The sequence below is a fragment of the Mesocricetus auratus genome, unplaced genomic scaffold (genome assembly GCF_017639785.1).
Source record: "Mesocricetus auratus isolate SY011 unplaced genomic scaffold, BCM_Maur_2.0 Super-Scaffold_100009, whole genome shotgun sequence".
Lineage (NCBI taxonomy): Eukaryota > Metazoa > Chordata > Mammalia > Rodentia > Cricetidae > Mesocricetus > Mesocricetus auratus.
In genome coordinates, this window is record NW_024429193.1 from 47,020,580 (window position 1) to 47,046,479 (window position 25,900).

General features: G+C 39.7%; 1 protein-coding gene across 8 annotated transcripts in view; it reads left to right on the top strand.

Moving 5' to 3' along the window:
* Positions 1 to 7,171, top strand: part of Ntng1 (netrin G1) — a 335,913-nt gene extending 328,742 nt beyond the window's left edge. For all 8 annotated transcript variants that reach the window (XM_040752011.1, XM_040752013.1, XM_040752012.1 and 5 more), the window contains one exon: positions 5,357 to 7,171. In XM_040752011.1, the coding sequence (XP_040607945.1) occupies positions 5,357 to 5,586 (230 nt within the window). In that variant the 3' untranslated portion in view covers positions 5,587 to 7,171. The remainder of the gene's footprint in view (positions 1 to 5,356) is intronic.
* The last annotated feature ends 18,729 nt before the right edge of the window (positions 7,172 to 25,900 follow it).

Sequence of the window (25,900 nt, forward strand, 5' to 3'; positions counted from 1 at the left end):
GTGTGATATGATTTGAATTTGGACTTCCATTATGTCAGTAGAACTCTAAATTTGGAGTAATTCAGAAATGCTGTTAACACATACCTCTGCTCTATGAGCGTGGTTGGAAGCCATATTAATTAGGAGATATAATGTGAAATGTGCTATCTAAGGAGTGATTCCATAACTCCTGAACCTGGAGTCAGCCAGTGTGCTGACTGATACTGCTCACTCTGTTTCTCCTGACTCCTCCCTTCCATATGCCAGACAGTTTGCAAGGATTTCCATTCAAGCTCTACCCTAAACTGATAGGAGTTTCCTCATCTAGATCCTGTCTAGATGCTTTGCCAAGGGGCCATGAGTGCTGGTATAACTGTTTCAATGGGAATAAAGAACAAATCACATGACAAGGATACTTGTGGATGCTCTTAAGGCAATCTGCACTAGTGTTTTTGACCCACCTACTTGCAGTTTCTTTAATTCCAATGGCTGTGCATCTGAAAACTTGAAGTTATTTTGATTTAGAATGGAGAATCCCACTTCCTGCACCTTTTTCCAGTGAACATCAAGGACAGCAGTCTACTTTCATCAAACTGACAGTACTCTAACCCAGAACATCATTATTTTACCCTTTACGTTAATTGAAGAATAATTACTTATTGGTGGAAGAGGTAAACTATCCCAGCCATTATAGGATATTGAGCACCATCCAAGGCCTCTATACATCCATGGCATGCTATTCCTACTCAGTTGTGACAATCAAAGATAAATAAATAAACTCTAGCCACTACATAATATCCTCTGGGAGTCATAATCTCAAAAATATTGGGACCTACTCCTATCAATTGATGCTCAAGGACTTCCATAAACAATTATTTCCTCCATTTTTCCCAGTGCTTTTTATCATCATCCCAAAACACTTTCTGACTGATTCAGTCAGTCCAGACTTAGGTTATTCATTTGCTCTGTCAAATCCAAGGTGTCCTACTCTTCCACTTCATGTCAAATACTATCCATAACAAGATAGTATTTTCATGTTTATTTTTCCAGTTATGTGACCACTGCATTTTATTGACAGTTTTCATCCAACCATTCTTCATGGCATTGCATTTTCTGCATATGGCTGAGACTCTGACATTCCTCATTTTGACAGGTTGATATTCTCCCACCATGAGAGTGTGTTCTTTGTGTTTGACGACAATGAGATTTCCACACCTACATCTCCATAATAAACTGCCCCCTAAACCTTGAAGTAGTTTTCCCAACTAATCACAAAATATTCTAGAAGAATTACAGACTCCTCAAAGTCAATAAGTCAAAAAATATTCATTGACTTATCTAACCTTTCTTAGTACTGTTCTTAACTCTCTTTGTAACTTATTCACATACTCAAGTGTGACCTTAAAATCACTCATACTTGTTATACAAACTGACTTCAGATTTCCCCTTTCTTCTCCTCCTCATTGCTCCAAACTAGCCCTAGCCCATTGAGGGTCTGATATCCTTTTCGCCCGTCTATCTTTGTCTAGCATTATCTTTCTTTTTCCTTGAAAACTACAGATGACTCGTTTACCTTTGTCAGCTTCCCATTGCCCATTCCCCAAACTCTGCAGTGTATATATAAAACAAACACAGTCAGAATTTTCTAGCATTCTAGTCTCCTTTCTCCTATATGCATCCAGCCTTCAAAGCACAGCCTACTCATCATTCACTGAGATAAACTTTGTGTCTCTTCGTCAATTTCCTGTCAAAAAGCAAACTATTTCAGGTATTTCAACAGAGAAACATTATTAAAGGAAATGGAATAAGAAGTATTGCAAGATTAAAAATAGGAACATGGCACCAAAGTAACTCTTGGACAGTAACTACTCATGCAGGTAGTAGCTATCACTCAGGGGTTGAGAAATTACAACAAAGAAAATGGGCTTTCCAGAAGCTAATAGTGTGGATAAGAGACTTCATATACCTCAGAACTACATCTCTGGAAAGGGATGATGCTTGACTACACCTGTAGTAGTCCCTTGGAGATATGCTACCAGGATGGTGCAGGAATCTCCAAGGCTCATTGGGGAGCTAGTTCTGAGAAAGACGAGCAAGGGAAAACTGAGATAAGACCCATTGCTGGGCAGTACTGTTAAGGCAAGCCATTAAGTAGGAAGAGGGAAATAGCTTCACACACCCCTCCTTCCTTCTCTGTTCCCTCTGAGGTCCATAGTTGGTGGAAGACAGCAGACAATTTGTAATGTTTTTACTACAAAACCAGAGAGATGAATCAGTGTCCAGAGATAACTTCTTAATAACCCTCACGGTCCCGTTACATTTCTTTGTTTTAACTCACACATCTACAGGGCTCTTTCACCAGTATCTGCCTTGTGGGCACCTTTGTTCAAATACAACTCTTTTTCTATATTTTTTTCAAATCACCAAAATATGGACACCATCATTTGTGTTCATCTAACACTTTGCAAATACTTACTTTGTGGTCTTTTCATACTTTGTCTGAATATCTCTGATTGTGTTCATTGATTTTCCACCAAATTGTGAACTCCTTTATGGCAGTTAGAGTGATAACCACAAAACATAGCAGGATGCCAGGCATGGGGCAAATGACTGAGGCGGATGAAACTAATAAGGATGTCTTAATGAAATCAACTCTAGATCACTTCTAGAATGGATTTTGTCTCCCTAAGTAAATTAGAACTCTATGAGAACAGAGACCACACTTTATTTTTGTTTATATTGTCTCCATGGTGTTTAGTACAAGGTTTTACATGCTGAAGAAGAGCTCATTGATACTTAACCTTCTAGTTTGTTCATTAACCAACAGAATTTTGGTACTAAATGACATGAAGATGGAGCATGAGGTTATAAGCATCAGGTAAGAACTGCAGTTAGATTTAAATATATTTCTAGCATGTGATTTCAGCCTACTGTATGCACGGTAAAATCCTGTTCTTGTTGAATTTTAATAGGATGAGCACCATCAAGACCCCAAATGTAACGTGCTTTATAGTGAATTCTAAAATAATGAAATGTATGCTAGGTTTCATTTTTTCCTGTTTATATATTACCCAAGATATATGCTCCAAGTCCATGAGATGATTAATCCCAGGCTACATCTGTTCCTTGTGTATTTATTAAATTTCTCACAACCATCCAAATCAACTAGCAGGTTATTTACATGTGGGGGAGGTATTGAATTTTAACTTAATCACTGGCTTCTCAGAAAAAAGAAACCTCTGCTCAACAGCTGCTTTACATTCAAGTCCAAGAGGAAGAAAAATAGCTTCGCAAAAAAGGGGGGAGTGATATTTAATTAACTATTGATTTCTTCTCAATTATTCAAGGCAAGCAATTATTGATATTGATGGAACAGATATTTCCCTATGTCTAGCGCCCAAATTGAAGGAAATATCCCATTCTGCAATCTGCTACCTACAACAAGAAATGATCAGAATCTTTAACTTTAAATGGAAATGGTTACTTGGATCTGTTTATTCCATGTTGCCCCAATTAGACAGATATTTCTTGAACTGTAAGCGAAATGAAACCCCAAATACTTTCCAAATGGACTTTAAAAAAAAAAAGACTTTTATCTGCTTTACCCAAGAAGCTAATCACCCTGTGCTTGGGAACCTTGCTTCATAGGTACAGATCTTGACACATCAAAAAAAAAATGACTGGCAAAACAGCATAATTTGGGTTTGGTCTAAGCCACCCGCTGAAAGGTAGCTTGTATGTTTGGTGCTTATAACCCATGTGACACTGCCCTGTGTATAGGCATTTCAAACATGAATGACTCACTAGTGCTAATTGTACCAATGTACCATGTGCCCATGTTCTATGTCTCCCTGGAATAGTGAGGAGTGCAGTTGCACCGGACCCTGTTTGGGCACTTTATTATTAGCTCTGTAGATGCCCAGTGCCACATTTCCTCAACCCATTCATACATAAGAGCGTTCATATGTTCATATATGTGGACAAAGCCCCTTCTGAAGACTACTTGAGTACTGAGTATGATTAATGAACAAAGCAAATGCTAGCTGGAAGGTGGGAATTATTTGGTAAAACTGTTTCATATTTAATAGCACCATTGGTGTGTGTGTGTGTGTGTGTGTGTGTGTGTGTGTGTGTGTGTGTGATGTGTGTGTGGTGTGAATCCACATGACATCTTTGGAGAAATTGGGCCATGACATATTATTTGAATGAAATCTGTTATAATTTATAAAAAGCTCCTTTTTCTGCTCTGTGCCCCGCCCTCTGTCCAGAGTGGTCTATGTGTTAAGTGCTTAAGTAGCATACTTTGCTGGAAAGCATTCGTTCTTGGCTCTCTCTTATTCTTTGTTGCTGTGTTAATTTCCCTGGGTTCTATTTAACATTCTGCTAAATCAGTGAAACCTTGATTATCTAAGAGAATACAAGACACTGAATTAATGAGGATAACAGAATTTTGAAGATATGAGAAATTATTAGAGGTGAAAGTTCTGTGACAAAGGCTGTGAATGAATTTTAGCCATGAGCTGCTGCCTGATTTTCCAGCCTGCTTCTATTCCTTGATGGATGTAATGAAATTTTGGTAATCAGGGTTTCACCGTTGCATTTATTACTGTTCCCAAATCAAGGTAACCTTGGGCTCTACTTCCCATATTTACAAAGCAATAAAACCCTAATGGGCTGTCAGGGACAAATGTGACTGCTCTTCCTCACATGCCTCCCGTGGAACAAGCTCTCCCTCTTCCCATCTGGCTGTCGCCTGCCTGGAGCATGCTACTCTTCACATCCCAAGCCTGCATTCCCCTGCTTCCCTGTGGCCTCTCTGCATGCACGAAAAGGCTGGAATTGGTTCAGGGACGATGAATGTCCTAACCTTAGAGGTTGTGGGTCATTTCAGCAACACTGCTTTGCATTTTAAAGACCACTCATCTGACTTCAAGGTTCTGCATCTTGTATCATGCACTTATCCTTTAAAAACTAGGAGGTCACAACAGGTCCCAGGTACATAAGAATTTCCAAATCAGGAGCAGTGCAGTACTTAGGATTCGATAGCTTGAGCTGGATAATAACCAAAATTGTAAGGGAGAAAAAAAGGAAAAGAAAGAAAGAAAGAAAGAAAGAAGGAAGGAAGGAAGGAAGGAAGGAAGGAAGGAAGGAAGGAAAGAAAGAAAGAAAGAAAGAGAAAAAGCCTAATATAATCAAAACAAAGGCAGCCAACTACATTTGTTTGGAAATTGAAGTCACATGCTTAGTTTCTGGAGGGAAGGGGGGAACACAAGATCGATAGAGAATTTCTTTTTTAAAGCTGAAAACATGATGTTCCAGATGAACTTAAATTGATTCTGCTTCTTCTCCCCTCCCCACCCCTCCCCTCGTTCTGCAGCTAATGTCTGCGACAATGAGCTCCTGCACTGCCAGAATGGAGGGACCTGCCACAACAATGTACGCTGCCTGTGCCCGGCTGCCTATACTGGCATCCTCTGTGAGAAGCTGCGGTGCGAAGAGGCTGGCAGCTGTGGCTCCGACTCCGGTCAGGGAGCACCCCCGCGGGGCTCCCCCGCACTGCTGCTGCTGACCATGCTGCTGGGGACTGCCAGTCCCCTGGTGTTCTAGGGGTCACAGAAGCCCTCCTACAGGCCTGTGCTGTGGGGAAGCAAACACAACCAAGCGATTGCTACTAACAGAGAAAACACACACACCCACTCCAATACAGCGTACAAAAGAAGAGGGCCTAACTGAACTAAGCCATATCTCTCAGACCGAGAAAGCACATCGGAGTCAAGACTGTTCATCACTGACTCCAGAGGAATTGGCAGCTGTTACTAATATCATTGCAAATCTCATTGCCAGCTGCAGAGCCGATTGCCGATTGGAAAGGTTGTGAGAGCGCCCCCAAAAGGAAAGAAAAAAAAACAAACTGAGAAAACAACCTTAAAAATCAAACAAACAAAAAACAAAAAACAAAAAAACATTCGCTACTCTACCGTGGTGCACCCTAGTACCGCTCTGCCCAGTGTGTGGACCAACCAAATAGAAGCATTCTTTGCTGTCAGGTGCATTGTGGATATAAGGAAATCTGTTACAAGCTGCCATATTGGCCTGCTTCAGCTCCCCTCCTCCCCCAGTCCCTTCCAACCTGTGCTTTAGTGAAAGTTGCTCTGTAACCCTTGTTGGTTGAAAGATTTCTTTGTCTGATGTTAGTGATGCACACGTGTAACAGACCCCCTCCAAAAGCGCAAGCCAGTCATACCCCTGTATATTTAGCAGCACTGGGACTCCAGTGCCGGTTCACACCCACTTCACAAGAGTGGTTAGAGGAAAGAGAAAGTGTATCTATCCTTTTGTATTCAAATGAAGTTATTTTTCTTGAAATACTGTAATATGTAGATTTTTTGTATTATTGCCAATTTTATGTTACCAGACAATCTGTTAATGTATCTAATTCGAATCAGCAAAGACTGACATTTGAGTTTTGTCCTCTTTGGTTTTTGTTTTGTTTCATTGTGCAGAGATTTCTCTGTATGGGCAACGAGCGTGCTGGCATCAAAGAATATCAGTTTACATATATAGCAAGTGTAATAAGATTCCACCAAAGGACATTCTAAATGTTTTCTTGTTGCTTTAACACTGGAAAATTTAGAGAATAAAAATTCCTGCATAAATGGTATCAGGAATTTGTATTGCCGTTTCTTAAGATGAGAGGAGCAACGATCCAACAGTTTTGCACTCCCTTCACTGATTTCGTGTGGACCGAACACAGTCAGCTCATGACTTTAGTAGCCCAGGAAGATGGATTGATGGTCACTAGCTTGGACAACGTCTGCAAAACATGAGACTATTTTCCACCTGGGAAAAAAATTATAACTGCAAGAACAGAAAGAAATATCTAAGCAATTGCCAAGATTATGCCAAAGCCTGTTGGCAGAGTACTAAGAGACTTTTATTTTTAAGTCATGCTATTTTCACAGATTTATGGTGATCATGTGACTCTAGGGATGCTGATCTATGTATCCTTCCAAATACAGTGTTTACATGGAGTGTCATAAGAGGCCACCTGGGGAACCAGGACAGCAGCAGGGAAATTGAGTGATTAGCAATTTGACTTTGAATATATTCTAAGTATTTAAATGAAATATCAAAATATACAGCAGCAAGTAGACATAACTGCTGTTCCTAAGAATAAAGTCTGTTTCAAGTACTGCCCAAGGTGTAATAAATTCTTGTTTCTGCCTTTTATTAGGCCAATTACTGCATAAGACAGCAAAGGGAGCTGGGCCGGGGAGAAACACTGCAAGGTTTTGGAAGGGCTGGAACCGTGTATATTCTATCCCAGCATACTGCCACCCCACAGGTGACAAGTGTGACAGCAGCAGCATCTCTTAGAATCAGAAACAATTATGAGGCCAAGCCAGCAGCTTAAGGACAATGAAGTCCTACGTGACTCGGTGGGACAATAACCTATGACAGTATCAGGTCAGAAGTCTCGTTCCAGGCTGAATTCTTCACCCTACTGCCAGTCTGCTGAACCAAGGGGGAGGAAATGTCTTCTGATAAATAACCCGAGTCAAAACTAGATGAAGGAACAGCATGTCTTATTGGTTTTGTTCCCAGAAAAGCCAATTCAAAGAAGGCAATAAAAGGTAAGCAGGTAATACCTGTTCTGCCTGCCATCCCACGTCCAAGTCGATTGAATGTTTGTTATTCAAACCAACAACCTCTTTTGATATAAGAAATAGGGAAAGATGGAAATAAATTAGCGCTTTGGCTTCGAGCCAGAGTGGCCAACCAGAAATGGCAGATTTACATTAGAAGCATAAATAGAAAATTATATTTCCAGCTCACCAAAGAATACACATGAAAATTCTGGTAGCATACAGAGTGTGAGATTACTTCTAATGAGGTGGATTTCTTATATTAAGATGGAGTTTAAGTTGTCTTATAGTTTATTAGCACAAACCAAAGTCAGGCTGTGTTATTTCCGGCAACGAGCACTTTATCATTATGCACTCACAGCATTGTCACAATGATCAGGAGTCAGACGCTGCACAATTCAATTCAAGGGATTCCAAAAGCTAATTCTGAAATTTAATGAAGGCCTGATTTCAATCAATTCATCTGCATTTTATCTTTATGAGGCTATAAGAATCTAAATCGATGAGGAATATCTCGCATTCAGTGTGTTTAGATATAGTTCTCTGAATTTCTTGGAGTGATGTGATCTACTTTTAATAAAACTTCACTTTTAGGTATATAACAAATATAAATGAAATGTTCTTTTTAATCTGGATTCTCGAGTTCTTTAAGAAGTCGATTCTTTTGAAGAAATGTCAGCCTACGGGATTTTTTCTGCTGCTTTCTAGAATTCTTCCAAGTTGGAGTATTCTGTCCTGAGACAGGGCTGAGGCAAATGGGGTGTACTAAATCATTCCCACATTTGAGGTTTAAGCTTTTGCTTTCATTCCTAGAATGTTCTTTAAGGTGGGCTAGCCAACTATGACATTAGTTCATCTCTCAACTGTCCTACAAAGGAGGAACATCATTCCTTCCACTGCTGATGTATATAAAACTCAAAAGGGGTGGGGGAGGCAAACTGACAGCTACATAGAAAAGGTTGATGTTCACAGCAAGTTAAGTATTATATCTTACCTACCACCAAGAGAGAATGACTTGCCACCCAGCCTGAGGGCCACTTTCACCCTCCTCTACATTTGGCCTAGTTACCCAGTCTGATTAGATATCCCTAGAGGACAGTGAGGCTCCTGAAGCCAGGAAGCACAAAGGCAATACACACCCCTGAGCACAGGGTTGGAAGAAGACATAGAGTAATTCCTGGTGTGTCCCATTTGCCCTTTCCTGAACCTATGACTTTACTGGAGTCTAAAACCTTTAGACATAAACCCCCAAACCAAGTATTTATTTTCATCTCCCTCACCCCCCACCACGAATAATCCAGTAATAAGGGAATATAAAAAACCTATACTCTGAAGTGGGATGTTAAGTTCAAATGATGTTGTACTTCACCTGTTGTTTATTTCTAGGGAAAATATCTATCTAAGAGTTTGTATGCTCATAGGATTGAACAGGGTACTGGGGAGCTTACAGTTACATGGTATTTTCATAACAGATGAAACAATGTGTCTTTAACATCCACTATGATTTAAAATTTCAGCTTCAGAAATCTGAAAGTGAGTTTTTTCCTTACCACTTTGACTCCCATCCTTTATTGAGAAAGAGGGTATCCACTTAGTCATGAGTTGGAACAGCATGAGTAACCAGGTTAATAAAGGAAGACTTTTCAAAAGAAACCCAATGGGAGCCTTTATTATATATAAAAATAAAAAGCAAATAAGAAAAACTCCAAGGATTTTGACACAAAACTGTAACTATGAACAGTTCTTTGTCTCAGGAAATCAACACTGGATTATAATTAATGTTATTTGTTTGTTTCTTGTATATGAATGCTTTGCTCTCATATGTCTGTGCTCACACAAACTGGTGTCCCAGAGGTCAAGAGAAAGAGTAGAAGGAGTAGCATACCCTAGAACTAGAGTTAGAGATAGTTGTGAGTTGCCATGTGGATGCTGGGAATTGAACCCAGGTCCTTTGCACAAGCATGAAGTGCTCCTAACCACTGAGTCTCCTCTCCAGACTCTCACTGTTGATTATAAAAAACATCAAACACTCATTTTACACAAATGTTCTGAAGGTTCTGAGTATTTCCATATAGAGTGCTTTTATTTAAACTATATTTTTACTTTCTTACATTATAAGTAGCTTTTTTTCCCTTTCAGTTACCTAAAATGGATGCCAACAAACTCCTTGCATAAACTGCACGCAAACATAAGATGATGTCAGAAAAAAATAAGCATGCCAATTTCCATATTTTGAATTGTCCCCAGTCTCCGGAACACAGAGAACTTCTGCTCTTCTCAACACCTGGTGTGGTGTGACTCACAAGCGACCATCTTCATTATGTTTCTTCTGAGCCCTTGCATAAGTCACACTATTGCACTGAACTAGAAATGGGAAAATAATATCTGTGAAAGACAAGTTAATAACGACTAATACTCAGCTACTTGAGGTCTATTACAGAAGAAAAACAGTGCCCTTACTAAATTTTTAGAGGGAGTTCTGAAATCATTCCACAAGAAGACTTAAATAATTTTAAGGGTTGTTTTAAAGCACTTGAACCTTTAGTAACTCCTGGAATCCTACTTCCATCAGCCTGCTTCCATTACCCAAAAGCTGCCTTTAATTGATTGATGAATTAAAATGAAGCAGTAACATTTAAAATTAGATAATGTTTTTATTAACTCAAAATGATACCTGGTAAAATGGGTCATTATTCTACAAAACCCAATTATATTAGCACTAAAGATTTAGCGAGGCTGGCTGAGGCAAACTGCAGAGGCTCATAAGTAAAAATAACCCCCATTTTCTTAACATAGCCCCATTTCTTTCCAGGGGTGTAATTTTAACTATTATTTAATTAGAATTATAAATTCCATGTTGAAAAAAAGAACCTCACTGGAAAGAGTAAAAAATAATTACTACATTTCTTACCTCTGCTTGAACAGAAATGGAAATTCACGTATGACAAGAGTGTGTCAAGTCCCTTAAAGACATCACATAACAAAGATGTACTCTGATACCTTGCTGATGGTATCATGGTAGAGCTTGTCTGTTACACAAGGCAGCCATCCTAATCGAATAAAAGAAAGTAACAGAAAAGCACACACCTGAAGTTCTGTTAAGAATAGGTGATTTATTCTTTTTTTGTCCCCAGGCAGGCAACATAATGTCATTTTTGTTTGTTTGCATTTGCACTCCTAAGGAGGGCTGCTCCTGTTGAGAAACTGTCTTCCTTCTGCCTATGAGAAACACTGAAAGAAAGCATCCTCCAAGGAAATAGCATTCTGCTATTTACCCCATGAAGCCCTGAGTAATTGTTTTGGCTTTCTTGGTGTGATAAACACCTAGAGGCAAAGAGATTAGTGTCATCACTTTCCATCTCTTTTTGTCTCCCTTTAGAAAGGTGTTGGGGGTGTGGGGGTTGTTTCCAATCTAATGTGGCAAGGTTTGTGAAAAACGTTTCTGTCCACTGATGCATAATTATGAAGACCCCGCTAAATATTCAGTTTATTAAATTAATAGTGTAACAAATATTGGAGCAGTTTTACAACCACTTAAACTTGTGTTTACATCCTGTGTAATTACAATTCATAATTGGGAAAGCAGTCAAATCTAAACACATTCTGATCAATGGTTCTCAGACTGCCAGGCAGCCTCAGCACACCACCGCACAGTAAGTGGTTTTTAAAACACAGAATTCACATCAATTCAAGAGGGGCGAGAGAGGCAGTTTAATGGTGAAATGTTTTAAATTGTGAATTAGATTGCAAATATGGTGATTTTTTTCTGGGTATGAAAAACAGTATACTTCTTTAAACAAATGTACATTGTTGTCACAGGAGGAACGGTAGAGCCACATAGACATGAAAAACTATTGTTGAGCAAACATTCCACTTCGAATTACATCATCCAACTCTATTTCATATGTATTTATATTTATATCATGACTCTAGACACCAGGTATAAATTAAAAAGAAAAGTGGCCCAGGTAAGGACTATAATATGAAGGCAACTAACCAAATTATCTAAATAGCTTGATAGCTTTGTTATACTTTCCATAGGAACATAAAGGGGCCATGGAGATTGCAAACCTCTGGACCCCTTTAACAACCTCCTTCCTGTGTTTGAATGACATACATTCCAGCCAAAGGTTCTCAAATAAAGCTCTGAGGAGATGCTCTATCTCCTTAACATTTTGGTCATAAATTCCTCACTTGTCTTAGTTACTTTTCCCATTACTGTGATAAAATACTCTGAAGAAAGCAACTTAAGAGAGAAAAATCATTTTGGATCACAGTTCAGTGATAGAGGCCATCACAGCAGGGGTTCCTGGTGGCAGAGCCTGAGCAACCATGAATGCCCAGGTTTTTCCTTACATGCAGTCCAGGATCTAGGCCCAGGGAATAAGGCCACCCTCCCTCAAGGTAGGTGTTCACTCATCAGTTGTACTATTTAAAATAACCCCTTATAGGTATGACGAAGCTAATTTAATCTAAGCAATCCATCACAAGTGTTTCTAGAGTTGTGTCTCCTAGGTGACTCTAGAGTCAGTGAGAGTGGCAATCACTCTAACCCTCACATCTCTTGCTATAATGAAATAATAACAATCAGATTCTTGAGCCAATCCAAATAGAAGTATATTTTCATGTTATATTCTCACACTAATGCATATGGCATATCACATTTACAAGCTTGTGTGTTAAGGGTTACCTCTAATTAAAGGCACACAATGCTCAGTTTATCTGAGACTCATTCTTAATGAATGCTAATATGCTATCAAGATTTAACAGCCTCTCTCTAGGACATATTCTGTCACTGGAAATGTGGCCATGCTCAAAAAAGTTCTGAAATAACAAATGTTCCAATTCAACTCTCGGGGCTCTGAGAATCACAGCCTGTTCTGGTTTCTCCATGGCAGACATTTTACTAGAAAGATCTTCAACAATCTCTTTCCCACCCTAGATACAAAATATATGAAAGATAAAATAAAATGTATAGGCAGCTGACACACACTTGGATTGACTGGCACAAAACGCCACTTTCTTTTCGACCACTTTGTTACATTTGTATTATTATTCTAGCTCATAAGTACAAGGTTAGGAGCAAAGGTCTTCCTAATTGTCTTCACGCTTTCATGACAGTGGCAGTGCTCTGAGGAGACAGGGCTCTTAAATCACACCAGATTCTCTCTAATCCTGCCTGCACTAACAATCAGCAATAGCTACCTAGCTACAGTTATTGAACACCTATATGTGGTTAGTCCAAGTTGGCTAGTCAGTGAGTAAGAACATCAGAGTCTTAGTTTAAAACATACAAAGAACTTTGTGAATCATTTTAAAAATAATGCTTATATTGATCTCACTTTAGAGTCATAATATTTTGGATACACTGGATTTTAATTGTTCCTATCTCCTTCTCTAATGTGGATTCTAGGGGCTTTTAAATTATGCAGGTGGCTAACACTATATTTCTACTGAGCAGCATTGCTCTGAACATCAAATTTTCCCACCTGTAAAATGAGATTAATAGTATTCATTCTCCACAGTTAATATGAAAACAATGAGGTAACAAACCGGAAATACTTGGTGAGTTGCAAAGTGGGGGAACACTTGACATAATACATATTCCAAGACTTAAGATAACATTAGTTGTGTCTTTGCTTTTTCTCTTATTATTTTTTGCATCATTACCATTAGAATTTCTTTGTTGATTCCATCACTGATACGCATGAGTTTCATGTCCAATACACCCGTCACATTCAAAACATTGAATGTATTGCTTTCCTTCGGACACTATAGTGAGAACTCAGGTTGAAAACTTGGTAGACTATGAAAATGTAGACTATAACCCTGAAATAAAAGCTAATTAAAATCTCACTGCAATTTAATGCAAAGTCGCCTGGAGCTCAGTTGCCTGGTATAAAAATGGTTATCATGATTCTTACCCCATAGGAAAATTGTCATTAAATGGTATAATTTACATGAAACTCTCCAATCCAAGTTTCACACTCAGAAAATGCCAGTTGCAATCAGACAATGTCCAGTCAGTCCTAAACTATGCCGGCACAAGTCATTTCATTCAGGCAGTTCTAGCTCCCTGTTGGGAATTCTGGTCTCTAAATTTTTAACTATTTTCAGTGACAAAGCAGTGAAGTAGGATGATACACTTGGCCAAAGCCTTAGAGAGTCAGAAGTTTAAAGTTTTGGAACAGGTAAATAGTCAAGTCTTTTGCTTACATTTTGATTTAATAAAGCAATCAGAAAAATTGAACAGGTTTCATGTATTATTCCTAAATGAATATTTGAATTTTCCTAAATTTAAATATTTGACCCAAACAAACTATATGTGGGGGGAAGAAAAAAATTAAATTCTCATTTTTCTTGCCATCTCATGGTTGCAGCTTTGGCATGGCTTCTCTGAGGCCCTGTGAAATCCCACTTAATTAAAGCCTGGTCCATTCTAATTCCAGCTTACCCACTGACTCATTCTGTGGCCTCACCCTGTGAAGTTCCTCTGCCCACTAGAAAGGCTCAGGGGGCTGTTAATGCAAGGAATCAATGATCAAAAATTAATTTTCAAGTCTGTGGTAAGAGCACTTTAACATGAACGGAACATCCTGCCTTGTGGGGAGGCTCTTCCAGAGGATCTCAGGGCAGAATTCTGCAGCTAGAACCTATCTTGAGAAGAGTGAGGCATGTCATTAATAACCCAATGCTAAGTTACAAGCCCACATTGGAGATTTTGCAGAGAAATACACAGCCGCTCTAATAATACAGAAATGGCTTTTGGTGCTGGCACTGGATCAGCCCAAGTGAGCTGGAATTGGTAGCTGCCTGTGATCGCAGGGGCAGGAGAGAGTGATCAGGTCTCTGTCTCTGCTGCCTTATCTAGGGCTCTCCAGACTTGACAAATTTAGGAAGTAAGCTTTTAAGTGTATTGTGAAAACATACTACAATATCCTGTGGCACAGAGCATGGCAGTTGTAATAGAACTTGGAACTGGAGCCCCCTTTTCCAGGGAGGGAAAGGGCTTTTGTTCTTGTAAAAAGTAAGGGAAAATGGTAAATTTAGGAAGACTAGGACAATAACTCAGTCAGGAAAGGGCTTGCCTTGAAAGCCCCAAGGCCCAAGTCAGACCTCTCCCAGGCTCATGGTTATGTGAGCTTGTAATCTCAGGTCTGAGGACACAGAAACTGGCAGATCCTTGATGCTTGGCTGGTCAGACAGCCTAGATTACTTAGTGAGCTCCAGACCAGTGAAAGACTATATCCCAACAAAAGTACATAAATAGCACATGAGGAATGACTGTTAAGGTTGTCTTCTGGAGTCCACAAGCCCATGTGCACTCACACACACACACACACACACACACACACACACACACACACACACACACACACACATCTGTCCTTTGCACAGCCACAGCAAGGCAATACCTCTCTTTCTTTGGGGGAACAAATGTATTATAGATGGGTAGACTATCTGTTTATTTTCCTGATTGCAATGCACTGATGTTGGATGTCTGTGGTCAGTGACACAGAAACCAAAGAGCCCACATAGTTTTCATAATATATACAGTGTCTTGAACATTGCCCAACAATCATTTCACTCAGAAGTCATCAGAGCATGGAAAAGTCATCAGGAAGTATGGGGACAGTAGCTGCTTTGGATCAGCATACATTGAACTATATAAGCTTGGTGAAGGCCATTGCAAGGAAGGAAAGACTCCCTCATCTGCTAGCACTGTGCATGATTTTACCCAAAGCCCTTTCCAACTATCTGAGGACTTGTGTATTCAGTATTATCTCAACTCTAGTGCCAAGACACAGAAGAAAATGTGTCTTTTCTGGAGTTCATATTCCAAGGACATTTGTGGGTGACAAACGTGGACGTAGCACTGATACAATATGTGGAAAGTGACACATAATCCAGGGACAGGGAGTGATGATGCCACCTGAGATGGAGTTGAGATTATTTCGTGACAAAATGACATTCCAGAGGGCACACAAATTAAAAGAAGAAATTGGTGTTTCCAGCACCTGAGGGGAACTCTCACAGTTGGAAGGTAAGGCAAAGACAGGACTCAGAAGACAAGAATGTGTTTTAGGAAGAGCATGAAGGAAGTGAAGCCAAAGGAGCTGAACGAAGGAAATACTGGAAAATGGGGGTGCAGGAGGGGGGCACAGTAGGGGTCCACATCATCCTTCACAGTGGTATAGAAATTTATGCAAATATTGCAGTGAAGGTCTCTGGGAAAAATGAGGCAAGTAACCCCCTTACAAGAGTCTGTCATCTGTATTCTTCTGTATTCTTATTTCTGTTGCACTGAAAGTAGTAAAAAGAAGTGTTTAATAAATGCTTCTAGATGAATGAAGTCATAAATGTATGGATAAGCCAACTGCACAACTGTGTGTCCAGATATTCTGAACCATCTCATTTGCAATGAATACACATCTATCAGCCTATACCAAGTTTTGATTGAGAAAGCATGGCCAACAAATATGATAGGCTAACCTACATTCCCAAATCAAAGGAAAAGCTGCAAATCATGGAAATGTCTGAGCAAATGTGCACATGTTCATGAGAGAGTCACTGGCAGAGTCCGAGGATCTCCTCTTGCCACATTTGACCTTTCCCTAGATCATAGTCTCCTTTGTGTGAGACACTCACCTAGAGGCCAATAAAAGTAACAAGCACATTTAACACACCAAAACCATGTGCCCGCTCTCCCAACCTTCCTATTCCCATCCCAGGCCATAGTGCCTGCCCTGTTTCCTTGTTTGCACAGCCCAGGCTTTGAAATTCGATGTCATATATCTAGTCTTAGAAGTTACATCTCCCACAAGATCTGCTGTAGCAGTTGCCCTACGGACTTCCTTTCTTCCAGCCTCTTCCTCACTCACTCACTCTTCCTTTAAGTATGAAAGTCTCATGTCCTTCTCTCTAATGTGCCAGTGGCTTCTCCTCGCAGCCAGAGTCCCATGGGCCCTTGCCTAGCTCTCCACTATATCCCACCATATCTTCCTACTGAGCCAGTCTGCACTCACTGGCTCCAGACACACTCGCTGTCTTTTCCTCCAAAGTGCTCTGCATTTGGGCTTTGCATTTGTTTCCTGGAATCTTCGCCTCCAGACAATTCTTTAATTCATTTAGGAATTTGTTCAAATGTCACTTCATCAGACAGGCCTGCCTGCTCCCACACCAGTCACCTTCTACTTCTTTGTCTTGCCCTGTTTTTTGTTTTGTTTTGCTTTTCCGCCACCCTCTCCCCACTGACATTATAGTGTTTGCTTGGTTATTGCCTGTCTTTTCCACTAGAAGGGCTCCAAGCACCTGGGATGGCATCTGACATTATAGAAGACACAAAATAAATATTTGTGGAATTAGGGAATGAACTGATCCTCAGGAGACACTGATGCCAGTACAGTTGCCTATAGAAACTGAAAGAGGTCTTGAGACCCTTTTGAGCTGTGCTGCAGTGACCATGGCCAATCTCAAAGTATTGCAACCTAGAAAATAACAGCAGCATGCCATCTTTGTACAAAACTATGGAAGCTTTCGTTTTCGTGGTTTTATAGTGGAGAACATTTTTTAGTGCCCTTAACTGAAAGACCTAATGAAGTCTGGAACAAACAGGTACATGACAAGTCTTTGGTCAACCTGCTTTCAGTAGAAAGGTTTAAGTAGAGAAAAAGGTTGTGAGACTTATGGTGTGTGAAGTTTAGCCAGCAGTTTAGTAGCTCAATTCGATTCTGAAAGCATTTCCAGCCAGTACATGCCCTGTTCTCTCCTCTCCCTCTGGTGACTTCTTTGCAGCTTTGGGAGGAAAAGGAAGAATGTCTCACCACTAACCAGCTACAAAAGAGGAGCCTCCACTCCAACCTTCTCCAGCAGGATGGCCTAACGTGATATGGCTGTTCACTCTGGCCTGGCATCTCTCCCTGCTTACAGGGAGAGAGGAGATGTCATCCTGCATTTACACAGTACTCTTGGAGGAAGTAGTGCTCTTGCTTGTGTTTATGGCAAAAGCCCTTAATTGACAAATGACATTTTCTGTCTTCTAACATTAACACTCAGTCACTCAGGTGATATGATGGTCTGACAGGTCCCAAGAGCTTCCTGCACTTCCCAGTGCTCCGATGGCACTTCTGGGATACACGCGAAATAGAGACCAGGGGAGACAGGGACCCAGCTCTGTGTTTGCAAAACCTCTTTTAGCCAAGGCTCTCAGAGACCCACATAAGCATTAGGAGGAATTATTATCCTCACTTTACATAAAGAGGAGAAATATTTGATTTCTTTAGTAATGGCCTCTTACAACAGTTTCTAAATGTAATTACACCGGTTAGAAATACCAACTTATGCAATAAAATTACCAGCGCATTATATGAGAGGAATAAAAGGTAACAATATATCATAGAGCATACCAAGCACAAGAAGTTTCCTTCAGGTTCTGATTTCTACTCTCAGAGGGGCCAGTCATGAACACCATCACTGTGAGGAAGTACAAGATAATGGTTGAATGTTCCAGCCTTATCCTAGGAATACAGGATGGATTACAAGGCTGGCACAGTGTGGGGTACATTTGCATGCCTCATTTCCTTCTGTCCCCAGCCCACCTCACTTAGCAGGGAACTGTGACTTAAGGGAGCAAGGAGCTAGGTGTTAAATTTCAGGACTGGTGTTAATTCTATGGCCCACAGCACAATGGCAAGACCAGGACAGAACTCATCTCCATCTTTAACATTTCCAACACTTTTTCTATCCAGATATACACAGGGTGGACCTGAGCCATCACAGTGATGAGCTCAGAGGAAAAGCAAGCTGAGGAAGGACAAAATGGGCTACCCCCTGCCTGTAGGCCTCCACTATCCATCAAGATTCCAAACCTCTCTCCTTATCTGAAGAAGTAATTGGACATGTATGTTATAAGGTCCACCTGCCTTTGTAGCCCAGTTTCCCTACTTGGTATTAGCTTACGTGATCTTGGTATTAACTTATCTTTAGTGTGGCTCAGTTTCTTAACAGTGAAATGAATTCAGCAATATCTAACTCACATTGTTTAACAGAATTGAATATGTTAATGAAGAAGCACTTATTAAATATTGGACATCCTAATTATGGTTGACTTCCTTTGGTGGCTTCATATACTCGTAATGCCATCTTTTAATTTTTGTTTCATTTGTATGGGTATCTTTGCATTCCTGGTAACTAAAAAAGCCCAAAGAAAGCACTGGACCCTCTGGAATGAGAGTGGAAGACAATTATGAACCAGCAAGTAGGTTATGGAAACTGAACACAGGTCCTCTACAAAAGGAGTGAATGTTCTTAACCTCTGGGCCAACTTTCCAGTCTCTACATCTACTGTTTTAACCTGTAATTCTCTAGCAAACTTTGCCATCTCTCGAGAGGTGCCAGGAATGGTAGACTTGAGTAGGAGCCAGAGACCACCGCTCTACAGGAGTCACGTCAAGCAGATTAATTCTGATAGAATCTGGAGCACAAATAGACAATAGTTGGTACACATTTTTTATCATACTGTGTTTTAAATAATTAAGTTGTCCTAAAAATGTCCCTTTAGAGTTTAAATATAAGACAATACCAAATACAATTCAAAAGGCAAGAAATTCAGGAGCTAAGTGAATGTGAAATAACAGGGAATCATGAAAGGGGAAGGGAGGCAGAGGGAGTGACACAATGGATTTGGTTCATTCTTGGGCACAGGCGTTCTAAGACCAGTAGTACCTTTAGCTAACCCGCTCGGGCACTTTCAATCAGCATATTCTAATGGTTTGATTACCACTGTGTATTTTTGTCTAGACCTCCTTTCCTTTATTCTTACTGCTCCCATTTCACTCATGTCAAGCCTTTTTTTTTTTCATACCACCTGAACTACTACAAATACTTGCCTCTACATTTTCCTGCTGCCTGCTGCCTGCTGCCAGGGAAGCCACACAATATATACTCTGAGAATGCCAATTCTGCCCTTTCAGGAAGACCTTTGGAAATGACCATTTCAATATTTAATGAAATCCATTTTCTTACCTTACTATTTTCTGAGATCCACTAGCTAGTCTGAGTATTGGTTAAATAAACTTATATTTAGCAGCCTTTCTGTTTCAGTACTGTGCAGATACTGAACATTAAGTTTTGGTCACAGCATAGTGGAGACAAAAGGAGTTGTGTGTCAGGAACAGGTGAAAAAACCCCATTCAAACACATCAGGAAGGAATGCCTGCTTAAAGAGGGCTTCTCATTAAAATGACACAGTTGTTGGATAATTTCTTTAATAAATAGCTGACTTTAATTATATGGATATATGGGAAAGAGGGCTCAGATGCTGCCAAAGGGCAGAACAAGAGTCCTTTATCCATGTTCCCTCCACTTCTGTGTACCTGTTGGAGTCTCTGTTAGACCATCAATCTAATTGCTCTGAGATAGTTCCCACCTGAAAGTAATAGAGAAGAAGCCAGTTGGGTGTAAGAAGATAGACAAATAGATTGGAAATATGAGAGGGGCCACCACTCAAATGCCTGTGGGGACCACACAGTTGCAATACCATAATGATGCAACTTGCAAGATATTGCCTAAGAGCACCCACACTCCATTTTCTTTCAAAACTCTGTGGAAAGCCAAGCAGCTCAGCAGGGCCAGATTGCCACAAGGGAATCCCTGTGCTAACTTGCCCATTTGATCAATGAACCTAGGCTGGTGTTATACCACCCCAAAGGAGATTTTGTCTTTAGGAAAGTTCTAATTCTTTGAGTATTGGTCTTCTGCCATGAAAGCTGATATGAAATCCATATGCCACCTTCTAGGGTCCACAGGAATGTTTGTGTGTGTGTGTGTGTGTGTGTGTGTGTGTGTGTGTGTGTGTGTGTACCTGAATGTGTGTAATTGGTACTTGAACCCAGGACCTGGTCCATGCTAGGCAAGCACTCTACTACCTCTACCACTTAACTAAGCCTCAGCCCCACAGGAGTCCTATGACACCAGGGAAAACAAGAGCTTCAAAATGATCACAGGAAAGTTTCTGATGCTGCTTTCATTTCCAGTTGCAGACAAAGTTCAATTTTCTAAATTGCACTGAATCATCAACAATGACACACATGCTCTTTGGTTTCCAACCCTTCCACTCCTTTATGAAGATCTCTTTCTCCTTGACCCAGCTGTCTGTGGATTACACAATATCGCACATAACACATCTCTGGGTGGTTCCAGTCCTGGCCCACCCCTTTCACAAAGAAATTGTCCTCTGAAGAAAAGAATGGATTTAAACACATGAGTTATTTTTAATCTCATCCACTTGGACAATAAAGCTGTAAGAAAAACAATGTGTGTTTTGAGACATGACCATAAACTATCTGGTAGAACCTTATAATCTCAAGGCTAGGAATCAGAGGAAAAAGAAAATTGTGCAGAAAGGAAAATTCAACCAATATCACAGAAAAATATCTGTAAAAGAAAACAACAACAAAAAATATGTTTCCTGAACATAATAGCTAAGCCATGTGAACTCTGCTGCCTTGTGAAGAAGAGAAATTCTCTAAATGAAGTAAGTCAGAATGGCAAACCCAAGAGGAGACTCTTGACTTAGACCTGGGCCTCGGGTCAGAGGGTGAGTCTGGGAAATCAAGTAGAATTGAAGTTCCTCTGAGAGCGCAGTTAAGATGGAATGAGGAGGTGTTCACAAGTCATCCCAAGTCCTCCCTTGCTGACAGGCTGTGGCTACTCAATTGAATACTCTACTTCTGCTTTATGTTTCTGCCTCTGCACACAGTGCTTGTAAATGTGACAATATGATAATGTGATTACAGTTTGCTTCGGTCTCTGAACCTATGCCTGGAAGGTACCTGCCAGCTATGCACTGTGTCAGGAGGGAAGATAAAGTGGGTTCACTGCTGCATGGTGCTCAAATACATTGATTTTGAAATAGAACATCAGGACTAAATGGCATCTGGTCCTTGTATGTTCCCAGGAGAAAAGTAGACCCTCCTCCCTGGCTCCCTTTGTATCTCTTGGAATTGGAATATAAACCAACCCATGGCATCAAAGTACCCAGAGCTCAGACACCACCAAAGAGAGCAAGAATGCATTCTTTTCCATCCTTGTTTATTCACAATCACTGTATCTATTTGAGTGTCTGACTTATGAAAACACCAACATTGGTGCTCACACCAAAGACCAAATTATAAGGAAGCTTATAAAGAAGAATAAGAGAAAAAGTAACTTTGGAGTTACTTCTACAACCCAAGTCACAAGGGAGAGTTTTGAATGTAAACAGTCATACTTTTGGCAAGGGCTGGTAGGATTTGCTGCAGAGGCAGAGCCAGGCAGATTTCCAAAGAGAAACCCTGTCTCAAAGAAATAAATAAAGAAATAAAAGTAAAATAAATAAAATAATAATATATAAATAAATATGCTATGTAAAGATGGAAAATACACAAAAAGTCTGGATACTGTATGCTATTGTGTTTTTCAGTTTTTTGATTGCTAAGGAAGGAACAACTACTAAAGTACACTTGATTATAAATGCTGCTGAATTAATTCAACTTGTATCTTTTGAAAATGCCTTGACTTCAAAATTTAAGTATAAGGATATGTTACTTTGGAAAAGAGTTTTTGTTTATGTTTCTACAGAAAATAAAAAGCTGAGGATTCCTTCCAGGCTTCTGTGGTTTGATGAACCAAGACCCCCCGGAAGCGATGGTCCAAGTGATTCAACATCTAAAACAGCTAAGATGATACTGCTTTACAGACCACGAAAATAAGGACTTATACAGGTTTCTGAGTTTTGTCATGATCCCCATGGTATAAACTGCACCCCCCCTCCAGCACAAAGCCCCATATTGTTTATAAATCTTTGTTTTCATTTGAATGGGGTTGCTTATAATTGGTTAATGATCACAACCAGTCTCTTTTTAAAGGAAAAAGAGGACTGTGGTAGGGAAATGAGTACTTTGTATTGGTATGGTTTTTCATTTATTGATACAAATTCAAGGTCAATTTTGTGATGTGTATATTTCTCCTCTTGATTAAATATTGTGCTTATACTGTTCTTTTAAAATGTAATGCATAATTAAATACAGACTATAGATAGTTACTTATAATAGTCAGACCTTATAGTTAGGTAAGTTAGGTTTTCTAGATATATAGAAATATATTTGAGATAGATAGACAGTCTTCAAACCTTTCAGAAAATGACATTTAAAATGGTTTAGGGTTTTTCTTGATAATGAGAAATATCTGCTCCTGGCACATCAATTACGTCTGAGAGGAAGATGGGCATTAAAGAAACTCGTTATGGAGTTTGCTTTTAACATGTCAAGTTAGCCCTTTGTGAAAGAAATGCTCTTGCCCTGACTGTTTGACTGTTGCTGTATAAACTGGACATGCAGGACCCACAGGTAAGTGACTGCTGAACTGAAATAGTCAGGGTTCCTGCTCCATGGATGAGTCTACGAGACTTTCTGCAGGACACAGGAAAATAACTGACAGACTGCCAATGCAGGTGGACAGCTTGAAATTTCCTGCTTTGCTGGGAAGTCTTCCAGACACACTGTGGCCTATGGGCTGAAGATGGATGCCACAACATTACAGAGAAACTTCAGGTGACTGCCCAGGCAGAAAGATGTCTCTGTCAATCCTAGTGTTTATATATTATCCTTCTGTAGTCTTTGATAGAGTTGAAGGCAGATAGTTATAATTATAGTTTTCCTTAGTTATGATAAAAGATAAGCTACATATAGAACTTTGGATTCACAAGGATGGGATGGATGATATTTTCTTTAAGTTTTGCTAAATGTTGATAAACAAATTAGTTTAACTGTGTTCTTACTTGATAACTGTTCTGTTATATATAATTTGACTACGTTAAAGTTAAGATCTTTCTTTTTGTTTAGACAGAAAAGAAGAGAAGTCTTGTGTATATGTCAATAAATCACTGTTGGCCAATAGGGAAGCAAGATAGGTGGGACTAGGAGTTCAGGAGGACTCTGGGTAGGAGAAACACAGGGCGTCAATATGTAGCCCGCCAGAAAAGTCAGATGTCTGGAACTTTTCTCCGGTAAGAGAAATACTTAGATTAACAATTATGGGATAAATACTTAAATCAGAGCTATCCAGTAAGAAACAAGCAAGGCCAACAGCTTCATAATTAATACAGCATCTTGTGTGTTATTTGAGGACTACAATGCAGCAGAGCCCAGGCAACTGGTGGGGGAAAAACCAAAGCAGTTAGCAAGGAAAAGGCTTCTCTCTATAGGTGTACGAGTTGGCACTCCCACCAGCAGTGGAAGAATATTCCCCTCTCTCCAGGCTGTCATTGGTGCTTTTGATTTTAGCCATTCTGACAAGAAAAAGATGGTATCTGAGAGTTGTTTTGATTTGCATTTCCCTGATGGCTAGGGATGTTGACACTTTCTCAAGTGTCTCTCAGCCATCTTAGACTCCCCCATTGAGAATTCTCTATTTAGTTCTATACTCCAATTTTAATTGGATCCTTTGTTGTTTTGGAGACTTGCTTCTTGTGTTCTTTGTAAATTTTGGAGATCAGCCCTCTGTCACATGTGGGCTTAGCAAATATCTTTTCCCATTTTGTGGGCTGCCTTTTTGTCTTGTTGACTGTGTCCTTTGCCTTACAGAAGCTTCTTAGTTTCAGGAGGTCCCATTTGTTAATTATCGATCTCATTGTCTGTGCTACTAGTGTTATGTTCAGGAAGTGGTCTGCAGTACCAATTCGTTGAAGAGTATCTCCCACTTTCTCTTCTAAGAGTTTCAGTGTGGTTTGATTTATGTTGAGGTCTTTGATCCATTTGGACTTAAGTTTTGTGCAAGTCAATAGACATAGATCTATCTGCAGTCTTCTGCATGCCAATATCAAGTTATGCCAGCACGATTTGTTGAAGATGCTTTCTTTTTTCCATTGTATAATTTTAGCTTCTTTGTCAAAAATCAAGTGTTCATAGGTGTGTGGGTTAAAATCAGGGTTTTCAATTTGATTCCATTGGTCTACCTATATCTTTTTGTGCCAATACCAAGCTGTTTTCAAGACTATAGCTCTGTAACAGAGCTTGAAGTCAGGTATTGTGATGCCCATGAAGTTCCTTTATTGTATATGGTTGTTTTGGCTATCCTGGGTCTTTTGTTTTTCCATATAAAGTTGATTATTGTTCTTTCAAGGTCTGTGGATAATTGTGCCAGAATTTTGAAAGGGATTGCATTGAATCTGTAGACCTCTTTTGGCAAGATTGCCATTTTTATTATATTGATGCTACCAATCCAAGAGCATGGGAGATCTTTCCATTTTCTTGTATCCTCTTTGCTTTCTTTCTTTAATGACTCAAAGTTCTTGATATACAGGCCTTTCACTTCCTTGGTTAACATTATCCCCAGATATTTGATGCTGTTTATGGCTGTTGTAAAGGGTGATGTTTCTCTGATTTCTTTCTCAACCAATTAATCATTTGTATATAATAGGGCCACTCATTTTTTGAGTTAAACTTGTATCGTGCCACTTTGCTGAAGGTGTTTATCAGCTCTAGGTGTTCCCTCGCGGAGTTTTTCGGGTCACTTATGTAAACTATCATATTATCTGCAAATAGGGAAAGCTTGACTTCTTCTTTTCCTATTTGTATCCTCTTGATCTCCTTTTGTTGTCTTATTGCTCTAGTTAGAACTTCAAGTAAAATATTAAAGAGATATGGAGAGAGTGGACAGCCTTGTCTTGTTCCTGATTCTAGATGAATTGTTTTGAGTTTCTCTCCATTTAGTTTGATGTTAGCTGCTGTTTTGCTGTATATTGCTTTTATTATGTTCATGTATGTTTCTGTTACCCCTGATCTCTCTAGGACCTTTATCATGAAGGGGTGCTGGATTTTGTCAAAGGCTTTTTCAGCATCTAGTGAGATGATCATGTGGTTTTTCTTTTGCAGTTTGTTTATATGGTGGATTACATGGACAGATTTTCTAATGTTGAACCATCCCTGCATTCCCGGGATAAAGCCTACTGGATCATGGTGGATGATTTTTCTCATGTGTTCTTGAATCCGATATGCTAGTATTTTATTGAGTATTTTTGCATCGATGTTCATGAGGGTAATTGGTCTATAATTCTCTTTCTCAGTTGTGTCTTTGTGTGGGTTGGGTACCAAGGTAATTGTAGCCCTGTAAAAAGAGTTTGGCAGTGAGCCTCCTACTTCTATTGTGTGGAATACTTTAAGGAGTATTGGAATTAGCTCTTTGAATGCTGGTAGAATTCTGCACTGAAGCCATCTGGGCCTGAGCTTTTTTTGGTT